General features: G+C 44.2%; 1 protein-coding gene across 3 annotated transcripts in view; it reads right to left on the reverse strand.

The window, feature by feature from the left end:
* The window catches only part of magi2b (membrane associated guanylate kinase, WW and PDZ domain containing 2b), a 61,994-nt gene that overhangs the window by 5,425 nt on the left and 37,179 nt on the right, over positions 1–19,390 (reverse strand). For all 3 annotated transcript variants that reach the window (XM_076264747.1, XM_076264746.1, XM_076264745.1), the window contains 12 exons: positions 17,422–17,479; positions 16,720–16,841; positions 16,220–16,402; positions 13,432–14,112; positions 10,438–10,469; positions 8,813–8,990; positions 8,633–8,674; positions 8,089–8,180; positions 7,160–7,352; positions 6,002–6,193; positions 4,895–5,080; positions 3,725–4,085 (listed from right to left, as the gene is read on the reverse strand). In XM_076264747.1, the coding sequence (XP_076120862.1) occupies positions 3,725–4,085; positions 4,895–5,080; positions 6,002–6,193; positions 7,160–7,352; positions 8,089–8,180; positions 8,633–8,674; positions 8,813–8,990; positions 10,438–10,469; positions 13,432–14,112; positions 16,220–16,402; positions 16,720–16,841; positions 17,422–17,479 (2,320 nt within the window). The remainder of the gene's footprint in view (positions 1–3,724; positions 4,086–4,894; positions 5,081–6,001; positions 6,194–7,159; positions 7,353–8,088; positions 8,181–8,632; positions 8,675–8,812; positions 8,991–10,437; positions 10,470–13,431; positions 14,113–16,219; positions 16,403–16,719; positions 16,842–17,421; positions 17,480–19,390) is intronic.

The following is a 19,390-nucleotide window of genomic DNA, read 5'->3' on the forward strand; positions in this document are numbered from 1 at the left end:
ATAAAGTATTCTGGACAATAGTGCAAAAGTCTGTGCAAATGTGTGGAGGACTTTGGTCAAGTTGGAAAGAAATGGAAAAATTTGAACAAAGTAGGCTATGGGACTATGACTTCACGTTAAAACCGAAGATAGGCCAACACAGTCGGTAAGCTCCAATATCCAAAGTGGGTGATTACATAGGGGATGTCCCTATTTAACAATGTATGGATAAGGTAATATGCTTGATACCTGAAGACCTCTGGTCGAAACGTTGTAGCCTGATAAAACACTCTGGGAGCTTATATCAGTGTGCGGGTATCTCTCTATTTTTTCATATGTTGCCTTATAGGCTACCCAGCACCTGTTTCGTTTTTTTGTAGATGTGCGTGCACTTTCATTTAATGAATATCGGGAAATATGCCACCGTGTGACACTGAAATGGAGGAAAACCTAAGGCCGTATCAGCATATTAAGCACCGAATTTGATACTGTAATGTTAATTTGTAACGTTCTGTTCGAGCAATGTGCTGTTTTGTGCTGAAATCAGTGGCAGAATGCGCGCAAGAGTTGCTCCTCCCAAAATGCTTTTACTTTTAAAACATTTTTTACTTGGCACCCTTACGCACATGTGAGAATTTGCCCCAAAGTGCACCAGACTGATACATTTTACCTTTAAAGGTACCCCAGTAACGTCTTAAGTCTAGTGATGCCTCTGGTGTGTGGTCACTTGATTTACTTCCACCCCACTGAGTATAAATTACATGGATGTTGCCTTCTATAACCTTCAATAAAAACAATCAATCAGAGATTGTGGCTGATATTATGCCATACGAAATGTACCAATGGAAACTCGGCAACTCTGTGAAATCAATATTTGTTTGATTTCTGAGTGCCATATATTTGCAGAATTAATATAAGAGGAATTATTATTCTGTTTCATCAGCCTTCTGTCAGGCCAGGAAAATACTCATAATTCTTCAACTCATGTCATTGCATGGAAATTCAGAGGGTCTCTTCAGTGTCCTGAATATAGGCAGTGCTCGCTGAACCTCCCCTTAAAATAAACTTATAATGCTCAAGTGGAGCATCCACTTTTAGATCCACTATGGCAAGCCATTTTGGAAAATCACAGAAGGTGGACAAAGCTCACTTGCTAAATCTCATTCTGTGTGTAATATCCCTCCGTCATCCTTTCAAAGATGTATGAATCAAAGCTGTGCCTCCTGAGGCCTAACATCTGAGTGGAACATGTCCCCTTCAGGCTTAGTGCTATGCATTATTGAGCAGATATCCACAGGTAAATAATTAACCAAGAGAAGGTAAGTGATGTTACACAACCCGGCTGAAGCTCTTTGGCACAGGGAGTGTTGGATAGCCCCAGGCCCTGTGGGTTATTAAACTAAACACTCTCAATCAGAGCACACTGAATGCCATAACTGACAGCAGGAACCACACGGGCAGCCACACTCCAGAAAACTATTTATAGTTAGAAATGAGTCCTTAAGAAGGACAGTGAAATAGCTACGTACTTCATGAACATTACAGAATCAAAACTGTTAATGCTTTACTTCTGTTCATCCAACGTGATGATATAGAAAACCTTAGAGATCTTCTTCACAGATTTCCAATGTGACATTTGATACAGTTTACTGTTAACCCATATATCCCATATGAGTCCATGCACAGTGTTGGGCAAGTTACTGAAAATTAGTAATTAGTTACAGTTACTAGTTACTTCTTTCAAAAGTAATTCAGTTACGTTACCAATTACTGTATATCAAAAGTAATTAGTTACTAGAGAAAGTAACTTTTGAGTTACTTTTAAGTCTGCTTTTAAAATGTCAATATGAACAGTACTGAACAGTCACACACACAATAAACCTAATTTTTGGACCTATTTATTGTAGTTTCAAACTTTTTCTGACCACAAAACATTCTACAATGCATGAAGGCCTCCCTGACCTTGTTTTGCGCCACCCTCACCATCTAGGTGGTTTGATAGATATGTACAGTACACTGCCTACTGCTTGCCTACTACTTGCCTTCTGCAATATAGTAATACGTTATTATTATCATTATTATTGCAATCCTTCTGCAATCCTATTTTCAAAGCAGTTATTGTCTGCTCACAGTTGTATTATATAGCATTTTAAGCACCACCAGTTTGGGAAAAGCCTGCGCTGCACAAGTGCTGACCTACCGAAATAAGTTCTAATGCATCCGAGAGTTTGGGATTGTCGCGCACTATGCAGAAGGTTACTCTTCAGCTGATAAGGTGTTCCAGAGAGAAGTTGCATGTTCCGTCGCAGACAAATGAATCCATAACACCATGAACGTCAATTCCGATGTAAACATAGCCTACGGTAGGCTATTTGGAGGTTTCTTTATCTGGTAAGTGAAATCTGCATTTTCCTCTCGAGTTAAACGTGTGCTTGCTTGTGCCAAGGCTATAGGCTACCGTAGTTTAAGAGCACATACTCAGTTGACAGACAGCTGAAACTGTTCAAGCATTGTGCAGTAAGTAAACAAACCAAACTTTAAGGCTGAGGTTGGCTTGGCCAACATTCCAGTGTAGTGTAGTAGACATGTGAAATATGGGAGGGAATGCCCCCAGCAACATGCTGACAGCATGAGTCCTGTAGCCCTGGGAGACAGACGCTTGCATCATACCAGTCCAGTTGGACACCAAAGTAGATGTTCTGAATAAGTAGTAGTGTACCACAAATCCAAGTGAAAACTAAGTAAATGCATTTCCCCCAGCAACTTTTGTCAGGAATGACTACGCTACTGCCATACTATGTTATATTACATACTACATCATACTACATACTATATCATACTACATACTACATCATACAGGTGAGGAAAACAGAGATCCCCTCACACCACATGGATACTTCTGCCACTGGTTTGCATTGTAAAAACTATATTTGATTTCCAATGTGCTACATATTGGAGACTAATCTGCCGTACTGTTGGCAGTTTTAACAGGGCTTCTTCAGTTGTGTCTGATTGCTGTCGAAATGCCTCAAGTAATCACCAAGCATTCAGTTTATGATCAGCAGGGGGCATCACTACACGCATGGTCAGAAACAGTGGGTTGGGACATTAGCATAGTATGATGGGCAGTGCTCTGTGTGAGAAAAGTCCTCAACCTCAACCTCAACTTCAACCTCATCGAACATCTTAGGGATTAGAATGCCATTGGTGAGCCTGGCCTTGCCTCTTAAAGGTACACTATGCAGGTTTAGGTATTTTTGGCGATTGTAGAGCTCCCTCTAGAGACTGGGGGCAGCCGTGGCCTACTGGTTAGCGCTTCGGACTTGTAACCGGAGGGTTGCCGGTTCAAACCCCGACCAGTAGGAAAGGCTGAAGTGCCCTTGAGCAAGGCACCTAAGCCCTTACTGCTCTCCGAGCACTGTGTGTTCAGAGAGATTTATTTCACTGTGTGCTGAATGTGCTGTATAGATATGCTAGGTAAAGCCTATTACAAGTTCGTTTACCATCATATTGGCTTCGTAAAGGTGAAAATCTTGTATAGTGTACCTTTAATATCAGTGAGAGACTTTCTCTCTCTCAAAAAAAGATTCAGATAAATTATTTACATGTTTCTGGATTCTGAAATGATTCAGAGGTGATTCCAGAGAGGTTATGGGCACTCAGGAATGTGAGCCACCACGAGAGTGAGAGCAGCTTCAGTCAAACAAAGGAACACGTGAGATCCTTGACTATGAGCTAGTAATACCTGCTGTCATGGAGGTATAGCTGTGGGGGGACTGGCACTGAGGTGACCTGGCAAGGAGCAGCCATGGAGATGCAGGGCTCCACCACCGAGACAGGATGAGGGGCTGTGGGAGTGGGCTGGAGGCCCTCCATGCTGGGCTGAGGTGCAGCTGTGCTGGGCTGTGTGGCCACCATTGGGCTGCTCTGGGCCACGGTGGGGCTGGCCTCTGTGACCAGTGGACTGGGCTGGCTGGTGGCTAGGGGCGGCTGGGTGCTGGAGGGGCTCTGGTGGGCCGCTGGGCTGGACTGGGCCTGTGGACTGTGTTTCTGGGCCATGGGGCTCTGCTTCTCTGACGTGGGTGCAGAGTGTGGTCCATTTCCATCTGTCAGAGATAAACAACTGTAATGCTGATCAAAGAATAAACAAATGCTGTTAAAGATGAGACATATATTGGAGAGTATTGAACAGTACCGTAAGTTGTATTTTCTGTACTTTAAGTCTTTTGTATTTTTGAACTCACCGGATAAGAATTGGTTTCTTATAGCCCAGAGGAAAATGTCTTTTCTTTGTCTCACAAGAAATAAATCAGCGCTTATTGAGATCTCACCCATTTCCCCTAAACCCCCCTTAGGAGACATAAGGAGCAATAAGAATAGATTGAGAAGGAAAAAAGGAGTATTTTGAGATCTTAAATTAGACTTGGGCTCAGACAAGAGAAGGGCTAATTCTCAGGAGCTCAAATTAAGAAATATGAGAAATGGCCAATATTTCATATTGATTTTACATTTAGCTCAATTATGTCTAGAAAAAAGTAGAATAGACAAAGGAGAGATCTCATTTCAAATGTTCCTTTCCTATGAAAGAACACAGGGAAAGGAAAGGAAAGGGAGGAATATAGCAACACAGGTAGACAACTCACTGATACTAAAAATAACTAAATAGCTACATAATTCACTCACTATAGGGAAGTAAATGCATGCCATATGATTAATTTATACATATATTCAAATGCATTTAAGAAAACACATGCAATTTCTCCCCTTGGTCCTCTTTCACTCTCAAACCCACACACACGCACGCACGTGCGTATTGCACACACACACACACACACACACACACACACACACACACACACACACACACACACACACACACACATATACACACACAGGTATTTTAAATATTGCATACCTTCTTCAGGGATGATGTGGAGAGTAACAGAGAGGCCAGCATCCTTTATTAGTTTGACAATGTCAGCATGTGGCATGTTGATAATGGACTGTCCGTTGACGGCCATGATGCGGTCCCCAACCTTGAGTTTTCCACAACGGTCGGCTGGACTACCTTCAATGATGCGGCCAATCTTGTGTGGCACTGCTACAAACACACACATACAATAATGCTAAAAAATATATATATACAGATAATAATAATTATAATTATAGCAGAAACTACAAAATCATGAAGTGACTGCTTGACCAGATGCTCAGAAAAAATTTACTTAAAAGTATGAGGTTATCTGTAGCAGCAGGACACATTTACTTAGCAATCTGGCATCCATATTTCAATGACACAACTCAACTAGCCAATCCTAAAACTCTAATCTAAATACAGATTTTTGGACAAGCTTTGAATTAGAACAAGTTTTGGACAAGCTTTTAGGAAATACAGTAATAGGAGCAGGCTTTGCTCTGTCTCATTCATTTCTAAGAGTGCTGGACCAATCTTGTAACGAAGTAAAGAGGGGAGAAAAGGCAGTTAGCATAAATTAAGTGCAATAAAAATTAACTTATGCAAAGTGTGGCCTTTTCGCCCTTCTTTTACATGATTTAAATTACACATAAATATCGCTAGATATAGTCTAGTCGTTGCCACTATTAGCATCACCCATTAGCAATAAATTAGCAACACTTTATTTCATGACATGTAAAATGCATTATATTTTCTAGCAGCTTAGCTTGTTGGACAGTTAAGCTCCACCGTGCTAGCGTACCCTAAACCTATCCTCTAAGAGGGGAGTTCAAAGTACCCATCCAACTGTACACTTTGTCCCAAAGAAATGCAGTCTGCAGTACATTGAGCAGCAGTCTGCTGAACTAGCAAAGTTTTGCCTCTGGTCCCACAACAGATAGCCCCTGCTGTAGCCACTGCAGACCATAAATATTCAGCACAACCATGAAGAAAAAAGGAATAGCGGTAGAGTGGTATGATAGGATACCACAAGAGAAACGGTCTTGAAGAGCTGATTGCAACAATAAGCATGACATGAAACAGAGATGCACCCATCTGGGCACTCACTGATGGTGGCACTGTTCTCAGGCCTGTTGAGGGAGCTGATGATGACGAAGCCGAAGCCCTCGCTCTCCTTGCGGTGGATGAGCACATCAGTGGTCGGGGGCAGGTTGACTGGGCAGCCATGTCCTCGTGGGCTGTGCTGGGCCAAGCCAGAGACAGGAGCAGCCGCTGCACCGTTTTCTGGACATAGTTCACCTGAAGATGCCAGAATACAGCAGCACAGTCAACCAACACTGAGCACTCTCTTCTCCTGCCTACAGGACACCCTCCCAACACTGAGCACTCCCTTGTCCTGCCTACAGGACACCCTCCCAACACTGAGCACTCTCTTCTCCTGCCTACAGGACACCCTCCCAACACTGAGCACTCTCTTCTCCTGCCTACAGGACACCCTCCCAACACTGAGCACTCTCTTCTCCTGCCTACAGGACACCCTCCCAACACTGAGCACTCTCTTCTCCTGCCTACAGGACACCCTCCCAACACTGAGCACTCCCTTGTCTTGCCTACAGGACACCCTCCCAACACTGAGCACTCTCTTCTCCTGCCTACAGGACACCCTCCCAACACTGAGCACTCTCTTCTCCTGCCTACAGGACACCCTCCCAACACTGAGCACTCTCTTCTCCTGCCTACAGGACACCCTCCCAACACTGAGCACTCCCTTGTCCTGCCTACAGGACACCCTCCCAACACTGAGCACTCTCTTCTCCTGCCTACAGGACACCCTCCCAACACTGAGCACTCTCTTCTCCTGCCTACAGGACACCCTCCCAACACTGAGCACTCCCTTGTCCTGCCTACTGGACACCCTCCCAACACTGAGCACTCTCTTCTCCTGCCTACTGGACACCCTCCCAACATGTGCCCTCAAAACATGTTGTTCTATAGAAACAGAAACCTACCTTGTTTCATTGATGCATCAACATACAGGAGTTGTTTTAAAACACCATCCACTTTAGTAGTGAAGTATTACATCAACATTATCCTTCAAAACTCTATTACAACTCTGTTGGCTTCAAGAGCCAATTCAGTTAACCAAGTAACAGTGCATAGATGTAGGTCACATATGACCTTTCATGTCAAAATGAAAGTCATATAATACAGGTGATGGATTTGTTATATTCTAATAACACATCTACCAAAATCTACTGAGCTCACCTAGTGGTTGGACTGATCTCCTGACAGTAAGTGTAACTTGACCGTTGCGAGCAGCTGCGTGCATGAGGTCAATGACGTATCGGTGGGGTCTCCCCGCCACAGGCATGTGGTCCACGGACACCAGCTCATCCCCTGGCCGCAGGCGGCCATCCCGCTCTGCAGGGCTGTTCTCTATTATGGCCCCGATTACAATCTGCTCGTGGGCAAATCACACTGGCATCAGCTACATCCAGCAAAGATTTGGAAAGATTCTGCAACCTACATTTCATCCATGCTGATTTATTCATACTGACAATTACTGTAGAAGTAAGTCTATTGCAGATGATTATATATGGAGAGTGTAGAATATGGCAAAATATCAATATTTGTTTAACATGAGTTGCATGTCCTCAGTTTCTGTAGGATAATCCACATATATAAAACAAAGAATAAACAGAGTATAGCTAGAAATCACATAAAAATAATTGAGTGCTCTAGTAAAATTAATGAGGACAATATAGAATGAAGACAAAATATAAAAGCATTATGAGCAAAAAATACAGAATGCACTTTAGAAAGAGTGGAGGCCTGGATGGGACATTCAACCACCATGATGACCATCCCTGACCATGTAGGGAGCTGGCCACAATTTAATAGAATTTGCTGTCCCTGCAACTGAACTTTGGAATATCCAATTATCTGTTATTGATAGAAACAAATATGGAGTGTAAGAAGCCAATTCCCTGTCCTGCTTTGAGGAGAATTTCAAATTTCATCAGCTCTCCCCCCTCCCCCCTCTGTATATAATAATTTGCATCTCTCTCTCTCACTACCACCCCTCCACCCTTTATGTTCTTGTTTTGGCATGAGATGGAGTAGTGGCGACGCTAGCTGATGGTGGTTTGTCCAGCCCGCCCCATACGAGCCTTGTCACGGGCGTCCGGACTCACAGCCTGCACCGCCTCGTCTCCGCCCAGGATCCGAAAGCCGAAGCCAGTCTTCTCCCGCAGCAAGTGGACCTCCACCTCCTGGTACTCGGGTCCTACAATTACACAGGATGGAAGTACACTGGTTTAGAAGATTAGTGTTCAGACAACCACGTTGTGCTACATGTGTTACACATACCCACAACTCTGTAGCAAGCCACTCCATAATAAATTGCATCATTTGATATCTGGCAGTTCACAGTAAAGTGTGTGATTTAAGCTGTGTCAGCATGACCAAGGCCATGGGGCATGAAGTGGAGAATGTGCAAGTCAGGTGTGGTGACAGGCAGGCTACACCAGGCACAGAACTGAAGCGTATGCTGCAACAATTAGCTTCCACTTTAATCGATGGAAATGGCTACACCAGACGTGATCGCAGTGTGTACATTCAAAACCAAATTAGACCAGTCTTCTAAAACTGCTGTTACGCTCTGCAAGCGGAGCGCTTCTTGTGCACTTGGTGGGGCCTGGCTGTAAGGAGTGAACATGATGACAGATTTATACTCACCTGTTGCATCTGAAAGGAAATGAAACCGCGATATAATTGGCTCTGGGATGAAAGAATGAAATTGGTCAGCAATGTATAATACTTACTTATATAACAATAATCATTAAGGCTCCATACTAAGCAGAGGAATTAAGACTCGTGCTTGCATAAATGATGGGATATGTATGTGACGCTACTCACGCCGGCTCTCGTAGATGGCCCGGGACTTTTCGTACAGGTCGTACGGGTCGGGCTTGCTGAGGTGGAAGGCCTCCGAATCTGGCACAGAGGAGCGGTGGAGGGTGTGGGAGGGGTGGGGGGCACCGTGGGGCAACCCTGGAGCCGACAGGCTCGTCTGGGGGCTACACTGGGGGTCCCACTGGTGCAGAGGAAACAAACATATACAATACAGTTACTCTACCATTGGAGTGGAGGGAACGGATCATTCAAATGGATCAACTGCTGATCAAGTACTTATGATCGACAAATACAACACTAGTAGGGCTGCACAATTATCGCAATCGCAATATGAACCAACGCATTTACTTAATCGCAAAAGCTACAAATAATCCTGCACAGTTCATTTTGTCACATTTATGACTTTTATATTCATGTCATCTTCTTTAACTGTGCCACTTCTGGTTGGTGTATGTGTAGTGCATGAAGGGCACAGACATTCTGATTGGTGAGCTTCACAGTCGGTCGGCGGTGCTTTGCTTCTTGTGCACTGGGCGTGCTCACCAAGCAGGGGTGGCACAAATTAAAAAGACACTTGGAATATTGAACCGAATCAATTCATTGACATTGAAAAAACATATGGTAAATTGCAATCGCAATTGCAATATCTGTCTGAAAAATTCTAATGAGATATTTCCCCCAAATCGTGCAGCCCTAAAGCCACATTTGCAGAACCAAACCAAATCTTGACTCAAAGGTGTATATTTCCTAAGAGCACAGTGAGGTAGCATGTAGATGATATGAATCGAAAATAAGCCTGTCCATGCTGAAATGTTTCACCTTGCATAATGTTCAAAGTCGTTAACACTAAAAGTAAAGTGTAAATGTAAAAGTAAAAGTTGGATTATCTGGCTAAACTAATTTAACAGGAAAGTGTCTCATACATTCTGTCAGCAACATCTCTACTTTGATAATACCTTGAGATGAAGCTAACCTCTCCTGATGTGATTTGCAGGTGATGCGGGGTCCGGTTCCTAAGAGTGGTGAGCTCTGTGCTGCTGATGGTCCCCCTTCCCTCTCAGCACTTTCCTTTTAGGCCCTACGAATCGAAGCTAACGCTAATCCTGCTGCATGGTGTCAGTGAAAGTGGTCTGTCAGCTAAAGGCCTGCACTAAATCACTCCAATGTAGGCCAGCGAGATGGAGTCATAAATGCCAATTTCTCTACTGTAGCAAGTGCACAATGTAGTTTGAGCACAGTAATAAACAAGTTTATTTTGAGCAAAGGGGTAAAGGGGTAAACAGAATTCCTGCTCCCACTGTGTGTTTTAATGTGCTAGTTTGTTGAGATATTGAAAGAAATTAGGTGAATACAGTGTTTCCCACAGAACTGAATTCTATTTGTGGGGGTAGGTTTGCAGAATTAACTTGGAACAGTTTTTAACAAATTAGCGTAGCGTGGTTATGATGAACCAGATTTAAGCACAATTTAGTACAACCTGGAAAATCATTGTGTGGTTGATGTTGATATTGTGGTGGGCCGCCACAAATAAGTCAATGTATGGGAAACACTGGAATATTAGTGACCGACAGACATCTTCATAAAGCAATGTACAGAAAACCTCCAACCATGGAAGAAATCCTATTTACCTGTTTAGAGCCCTCCCACGGAGAAAAGTGACCTGAAAGAGATAAACATGAATAAATCAGATGGGGGGGGGGGGGGGGGCAAGACAAACACATTCGAACATTACTTGGTCCAGGAGGCTTGACTATTTGCAGCACTTCATGCATGGAGACGGTTTCCATATTCACAGAATTATGCATTAGCTACCCTTTACATCTTTGAACATACAATTATATCAAAAATACAATTACAGTAAAAAGAAAAGTCTCAAATAACCTCAAGTAAAAATCCAATTCTTTTTGAGCTCAAAATAAAATGAAATAAAAACATTCAAACTAAACTTAGACACAAAATGGCTGCTCTCATTCATCCTTAATAGACAGAATTCCAAGCAACTCTCCAAGTAAAATAGTTCACAAAGCATTTTATAATCAGGCCAGGATATCCAATAATATGTTGTATTCTTGTCTGTGAAGTGGGCCCAAGAGAAGTGTGGTTGTTTCCTTCTTTTTCAACCTAATTACATCATTAGCTGCAGGCAGTAGTCACGCTTCCATTTAATCCAACAATTCCAAATTGGCCTGTGCATATTTCCGACGGGCTCAATCTGATTCCAAACAGCTGCGGTGCATTCTCTCCTACTGTTTCAGCTCAAATCCTCTCTCCTCTCACACACTGTGGCAAGGAGCAGTGCAATGAAATGAATGTGAAAAACATAAACGACTGAGAGATAATTCCCATTCAGCTGTACAACTTGCTGCTTTCAATCACCTCCATGTACATAACGATAGCTGATGGCAAGATTGAGATTTATTCTTTGTGATAGAGGTACACATATCTTGACATGCAATTTTGATCAGGGGAAGGAAATGAGTAGCGTGTTAACTTCAAAGTCCTGCTTTGCGAGTGAAGGATTAAAATGTGATCTAAACATGCGGCGAGTGTGCAGTATAAATGGGCGCTAAGCTAGAGAAAGCCTAATGGATGGCTTCTGTCATGAAAGGAGCCCATCTCACTCTGTCTTTGACAAGCAGTGATGTCTCCCAACAAATTCCCTCCAAGTCCTCCAAGATCAAAAGTGTGAGAATGTGTGCCTGTCTGCCTTCTTAAGCTGATGGGGTTACATCAGTGGAAAAGCAAGCTGGAGCTTAACTTGAGGCCCCCACATTAAATGCAGCCATTGCGGCATGTTACAAATTGGAAAGACTCTTGTTTCTCTTTACTCTGGATCCAGCATGCCAGCAATGTTTGGAAGCTCTCTTCTCTCTCCAAACAGATGAATACATTTCCAAACAGATGAATGTGTATATCTACAAACACAACAAAAGAGGGAGTGGATAATAGTGTCTGTAGTGCTGAACTGTTGGGGTGATCTGAAAGTAAGGTTACAGTGATGCATGAGCTGTCCGTGGTGCTGAGGGTCTGAGTTGCCATTACAGTCTCATTTCTAGCTGCCATTTCAAGCATTACAAAGTGACTAGTGCAACTGCAAAATGACCTCTAAATGTAACACTGCTAAGGTCAAGGATTGAATTCTCAGGGGAAACATGCTGACTATGAAAATACCAAATGAATGACCACCTCATGAGTCCCTTCATTCAGAAAATACCTTAATGTAAATGCCCTGACCACATATACACTCTGCCATTTCTAACTGGCACGTCTAAACAGCCCTTCAGGTGGCATAATGAGCATCCTGATTGGCCCAGCAAGCTGTCTGTCATGTTCCTGCTGGCCCAGCTTGAGCAACATGCACTAAGCGGAGTGCTGAGGGACAGAGCTGTGAACATGGCCGGTGCTCAGCGGGACTCTGGCATGGTGCCGCCACTAGAATGGAGCAGTCTCACGTTTTATGGCAGAACCTCCCATTTCTCTCGCCCTCACTCTCTCACTCTCTCTCTCTCTCTCTCTCTCTCTCTTCCTTACTGCAGGATAGCAGAGGTAGGTCACTGTTCCATTTGGGTTGGCTGCTTTATATTAGAATTACGTGTATTAGCCGCATTGTGTAAAAGCCGCAGGACAGTGTTTTATGTAAGTTAAAAGAAACGAAACCACATATACCATATTAACTGCCCCCGTGCTATATTGATAATAAAACGTTCTTCATATTTTTTGCCCTTTGTGCATAATGTTGTCTGTTGCTTGTAGAGATACAGTACAGTCTATTTCATCTAGGAGAAGCCAGTCCAAAGTATACACAGATTACTGACAGATTCTTGCTCAACATGTTCTAAAATCTCCAGCAACAACAGAGCCTCAATGACTGTGGGCAAGCAGCTAGACAAGATGACAGCCACCAGTTCCCCTGCTCACAGATGCCCTCCCACATGGGACCAACACCCTGTGAGCCGTGGGATCAGAGCTGCTGTAGGCGCTGCCAGCATCTGCTACAGTCTGATTTGCAGCATGAGTTGTGACACTCAGTAGTGGCTACCTGCAGCCTGCGGCTGCCACTGAGTGATGACCGGCATAATCTGCAGTGGACACCACCCCCAGTTTATGTCACAATGACATCAACTGACAAAATCACAGCTAGATCAACTGAACCGACGGAAAAAATAAACCAAAGCGGTCAATATTTCTGATGCTTGTCATTTTGCCATATTGACCACCGGGAACCTGGATTTTTCTTCAACTCAAAATGTTTTTCTTCTGACTATAGAGTGTTGATGCAACCTGTGTGTAAGGATCAAAACACTATGACCACTGCCATGCTGAAGTGAACTTACCACACAGCTACAGTCTTTTCTTTTCAAGTGTCAGTTTTGTGTTGGGCTGCAACACTTGAACTTTGACACTTGAACCTTAACCTTTAAGATTCATTGCATCTTCTGTTAGGACCATAGGAATCAGGTCTACGAACATAACAGAACAGAGAGCTCAGCATGGACTACATGGACTATGTTTTTTACAGATGAAATGATGAATGGCGCTCACAATGCTAGCACTGAAAGCTCAGATCCAACAGGGTCTTTCCCAGGTCCAAAACGGTGCTGCAGATGGCAGCAGCTTCTTACCTGCTGCTGGGGCTGCCCTCTGGATGACCAGGATGGCCTCCGTTCCCACTGGACAGTCCTTCAGCAGCTGCACCACCTGGTTGTGGTTGAGGCCCTGCAGGCCCTGCTGGTTGAACTCCACCATCAGGTCCCCCTCACACAGCCCCGGGCAGCCCTGGGCCTCCAGCACCTGCTTGACCCGCTGACCCGTGGAGCTGTCCGCGATGGTGAACCCGAAGCCCTCGGCGCCCTTCACTATGGTCAGACTCAGCAGCTCCACCCCTTGTCCAGCCCCTGCCCCCGCCGCCGTCCCCGACGATGCCATGGACACGGCGTCCTCGTGCCCCATGGCTCCGGTGCTGCCCGGCGCGCTGAGGGAGGGGGGCTGGGAGCCGTCCAGGTGCGTGTCCCCGGGGTGGGGGATGGGCGTCTGCTGGTCAGGCAGGCGGCCGGTCAGGGACATGTACTCCATGTAGTTGTCGTAGCTGCTGCGGCCGTTGAGCAGCAGCGGGTGCTCCACCAGGCCCATGGGCTGCAGCGTGTTGCTGGCCGACGGGTCCTCGGGGTCGTAGGGCAGTGGGTAGCCTCGGCACAGCATGAGGGTGACGCTCTGACCAATGGGCACCGACTGGAAGAGCTTGACCACGTCGGCGTGGGTGGTGCCAAGCACGCAAATGTCATTTATGTAGACTATGACATCACCTAGACAGAATGGAGAATGAGACGGTTACATATGACGCTCACACAGACGTAACGCTCACATATCCCTTCACTCATCCACAGACCATCTCTCCCAGCTGCCCTCCAGATGGACAACCCTAAACCCATCAGAGACCACCGCTGCACTGTAAACCTGAACCGTCAAACTAAATAAAAACATGTGCGGAAACTAATGACCTAATTCATTTACTCAATCTATTTTAGTTCAAAGAAGTATTTTATTTGAGTACCAACAGTAAAACTGAAGTGTTTATAAGATGTCTTAAGGCAATTAAAGGAGATTTTTTTCACAAAGATCACTGTTTCTCAAGGTCACCGAGTAATGTCGGTAAGAAAAAAACAATCGGTTCTACCTAGCTTGAGTTGCTACACCCAACAGCTAGAGCTGTCAGGCAGGTACTGTGCTACACTCTGGGGGCATGTTCATGAGCCCCCATGTTCAGCTACAGTACTACACTCTGGGGGCAAGTTCATGAGCCCCCATGTTCAGCTACAGTGCTACACTCTGGGGGCATGTTCGTGAGCCACCATGTTCAGCTACAGTGCTACACTCAGGGGGCATGTTAGTGAGCCACCATGTTCAGCTACAGTGCTACACTCTGGGGGCATGTTCGTGAGCCCCCATGTTCAGCTACAGTGCTACACTCTGGGGGCATGTTCATGAGCCCCCTTGTTCAAAACATTTGAAAACATTTGTAGTTAAGTTTGATGATCTTAATGTTGTTGCAAAGGATCATGAGAATCTCGTAACCCTCACAACAGCTTGAGGGTTGAGTTGAGTTGCTCTTTAAACAATATACTTTTGAATTAGAAATAAATAATTATCAACTACTTTCGTTTTTCAATGCTGACCACTAATGCACTGCAGAAACAGTGTCATCATTAGCCAAACACAGAGGTGTGGGTGAGGGTATGTCTGGCTGATTACACCAGCCAAGAGCAAACAGCAGAGGGCAGGAAGAAAGGACAAAGAGAACAGAGAGATTACAGAGAGAGGGAGAAAGAGAGAGAGAGCATTTCTGCATTTCAAATTTACTCTGGATGAAGATAAAATCCTGCAGAAAAAAAGGGAATTTGCATCTAAATTAGGTCTGTACTGTGGCGTGTGACAGCATTAGTCTGATTTGTGATTAAACAACTGTTCCACCAGTAAAGCTGCACATTATAAAATAGCCGCATGGAATACTTTAGAAGCAACAACCAGTCAAATGTAGCTAAGCAGTGTCACAATTGTACATTTCCACAATGCTTTCAGCCACAATGTTCCTAATTAACCTCTCAACAATGGTAAACAATTACCAGTATTTACAAGCTGATGATTTAATTCAGACAGTAAAAGCCCACTGTATACTCTCAATTTGAGTCTGAGTCCATGAGAATGCCCATAATGTCAGAAACAGTGTGATATATATGGGCCTGGTGGCATGGTCATATAGTGACTGAGTTCTAATCATATAGTCATATATGGGCCTGGTGGCATGGTCATATAGTGACTGAGTTCTAATCATATAGTCATATATGGGCCTGGTGGCATAGTCATATAGTGACTGAATTCTAATCATATAGTCATATATGGGCCTGGTGGCATGGTCATATAGTGACTGACTGAGTAGTACTCTCTAGAGCAGTGTTTCTCAAAGTGTGGTCCGGGGACCACTGGTGGTCCGCTAGCTATCCCAAGTGGTCCGTGAGCAGACGTGGTAAAATATAATATAGTTAAGTTGTTTGTAATATTGAACCAACTTGAACCAACTTGTATCCAAACAGTTCTGCAACACTGGCTATGTAAGCTATGCCAGTTTAAATCATATGAATTCTCTTACACAATAAGCAAGGTGCAAAGACAATAAGCAAGGTTGTTCAGTGAGTAGGTCTATTGTGTAATATACTGTATTTTTTTCCGGTGGTCCTTGAGGCGTTTTTTATTGGTTATGGTTATATATTGATCTGAAAAAGTTTGAGAAACACTGCTCTAGAGAACATTATGTGAAATTATGTGTTTTTGACCAATGAGACGTCTGGATCCGGGCTACACAATACAGTAGATCAGCTGAGGTGGGAATGATGCAGCCCATTCTGAAGAACTCACCGGTGTCCATCTTGCTGTCCTGTGCGGCCGGACCGTCGGGAATGACACTTTTGACCTGTAGGAACTCGTCAGGCTCGTCGCCGCCGATGATGGTGAAGCCAAAGCCCATGTTGCTCTTCTGCAGCGATGTGGACAGGAAGGTGCCCTTCAGCTGGGTGGGGTCGCGCGTGAAGGGAGGTTTCTCTGCAGAAAAGAGGTGGACAATGCACACGTGCACACACACACACACGTACGTACACACACACACACACACACACACACACACACACACACACACACACACACACACACACACACACACACACACACACACACACACACACACACACACACACACACACACACACACACACACACACACACACACACACACAGGAGGAAGTAGAGATGTGGGGCCCAGACAGAGCTGAAAACCTTGTGACTCATCATCTTGTGCCAAACATACAAACATGGCCATGTTCCTATGTGTCTGCTGGTGAGGCTGTGGAGCGCCGGGTCACCTCTGTATATGGTGGGCAGGGGCAGCGCCGACAGGCCCTGGCTCTGCATCTGCTGCTGCTGCTGCTGGCGTCGCTTGGCCTCCAGGACGGGGTTCTCAAACTGGGTCCTTCTGTTGATGTGGCTGAGGGGGAGCAGGAGGAGGAGGAAACTCATTAGCGTTAGCGGGCTAATCTCAGAGGCTCACCTCTGGGGGGACCAGATACAGCCGCCTCATCATCTGCTGTTTGGGATTAAATATTGAAATAGCAACATTGCAACAAGACCCTAAGAGCATTTCCATATGACAAACTAATCAAAACACTGATGTCTCATTAAGCATGCAAAAAAACACAGCAAATTCAGTTTCAGGATTATGAGGAGACATTGTTTTCACCCACTTAGTACCCAATGCCGAATTCCCAAAACATGGAGACAAATAACTTTCTTGACAGCACAAAGTGCTGTTTTTCTTACACAAATGAATGTACAGCCATAATTTGTATGATTTTTCCAAGAGATCTGTGTGAACATATACTGGTATTGTTACATACATTGGCTAAATACATATAGAGAATCTACACAAACAGTACAGTATACAATCTATGAATGCACTAATAACATCAACAGACAACATATATGTGCAACAGACAGACATGGTAGCACGCTTAAAGCGAGACTCAAGACTGTCAAATACACCAACAAAGGTAAAAAATACAACTTACTCCACATAGTAACTGCCATATATAGGGTCATCAATCTTCTCCCAGCCATAAGGAAGCTCTGATGCAACAGAAACCATACAGTGAGTCAATATTCAGCATAACTATAAGAGTCTATAGATACATATACAGCATTCTAGTCAGTTGGTTGCATGTCTGTATATTATACCATACTTCTTATGTCTGCTCTAATGGAACACATTCCTGGGAGCAATACTATTTACCTTAATATGCATAATGATGACAGGGACAGGATATGGCAGCAGCACTGTGACAACACAGGACTGTTACTGAAAGGTCAACTCAACGCACAGCACTCACACAGAGTGCATAGGTTGCCTGGAAACAACTGCTTCTCAGTAAAGATATATTATTATATCTAATATCATAAAATAAGAAATGTTTTTGAAAGGAATGAAACTGACAAACTGACTATTGCTCTGTGTCTTCATTTGTTTGATGCTGTAGTAGCGTCACATAGCAAGTACCCTAGCTTAAGGCCCCCTACCGTATCCCAGCTGTGGGCTATATTGCGGTGCGTTCAAATTCACAAACATAGGTGAACGTTTGCAAACAGTTTTCTGTCTCCCTCTTCCCATCTCTGTGAATGTTTGCGAACACTCGCACACAGTTTGAGGAAGTAGTTCTCTGAGAACATCCAGTGGAGCTGGATGGGAGCTGGATGAACGGTTACAGTTAAAATGGAATTTTTACACCAAATCATTCAAATTTAACTGTTCAGAGAAAACATATTTGCTATGAACATTCACTCTCTGTTTGCTGAATTTGAACACACCTCACATTGTGTTTTTATCTGTTCTGTTTTCTCGCTAATGTGGCTATATTAGTCTTGGAATCATGTCAAATCACAAATGTGACACCACAGTCATTGTTTCATTCATAGGCACGGCTGGCAAAGCTGAAACAGCATTTAAGCTAAGAGACGGAACAGAAAAGTTGGCGTGCAGGACGAGCGAGCCGAGCAAGCGAAGGTGTGAGGAAGAGGAAGAGGGACACACAGGAGGAGCCGGTGGGAGGAAGTGGAGCACCAAAGCAAGACAGCCCCAAAAACAGGAGAAAGTAGGACACAGGAGAGAACAGGAAACCATAGGAAGATAAGTGAGGGGAGGCTGCTGTCTCTGGTCTCTGGTATGTGTGTGTGTGTGTGTGTGTGTGTGTGTGTGTGTGTGTGTGTTTCACTGCCTCAGGCTAAAAGTGTAAAAAAAGACCAAATGTCTAAGTTTAGCAGGGTATATTTCATCATTAAGGGGCAAGGGAGTTCATCCAACACAGGACGATGACATAGACACACCTGTAAGCGTAATGGACCTGATAACACCTAATAAGGAGTTTTATCATCAGGACGAGAGGGTCTGCTGTGTGCAGGTTAGCACACTCCCACTTTAATGAAATTCAGTACAGCTGAGATATGTTGCACTAAAGAGGACCGGAAAGTCTCCATGACAACAATGCAGGCCAATCAGCACTTGCAACATTCAAGATAGGGTTTTTTTTTCCCTTTCAGATTTTAGGGCAAACAGCCATTGGTGAACTATCAGGAGGCCTTCACCAGCACATATACACCGGAAACTTTGTGATTATTATTTCAAACATCCTGAACAGAAAACATCCCTGAGGCATTATGCAGCGATGCAGATAACTCCCCATGACATATACACACAGTTCTCTATGCATGCATTTTAAATACACAGCCACTCGCACACAGCTAAGCCTGCATATGAAAAGGAGACGCAGTAATAATTAGAACAATTTCCATTTCCATTCCATTTTGTCTTATTACTGCCGCTATCAATATCATAGGTACTGAAAAGTAGAAAAAGAGAATCAAGAAACCAACCAAAAAACCCTAAATCTCTCTTGCACTTTTGTTGACTTTGTAACCACACACAATTCCCACTCTGCCCTATTCTACAGGAGGCTTCCCAAACCGTAGGGTTTCCAATATCAAATA

Source organism: Alosa pseudoharengus, unplaced genomic scaffold (assembly GCF_046254945.1).
Source record: "Alosa pseudoharengus isolate Yale_2024_CS ecotype anadromous, Long Island Sound unplaced genomic scaffold, YU_APseudo_1.1 YU_APseudo_1.1_scf_10, whole genome shotgun sequence".
NCBI lineage: Eukaryota > Metazoa > Chordata > Actinopteri > Clupeiformes > Clupeidae > Alosa > Alosa pseudoharengus.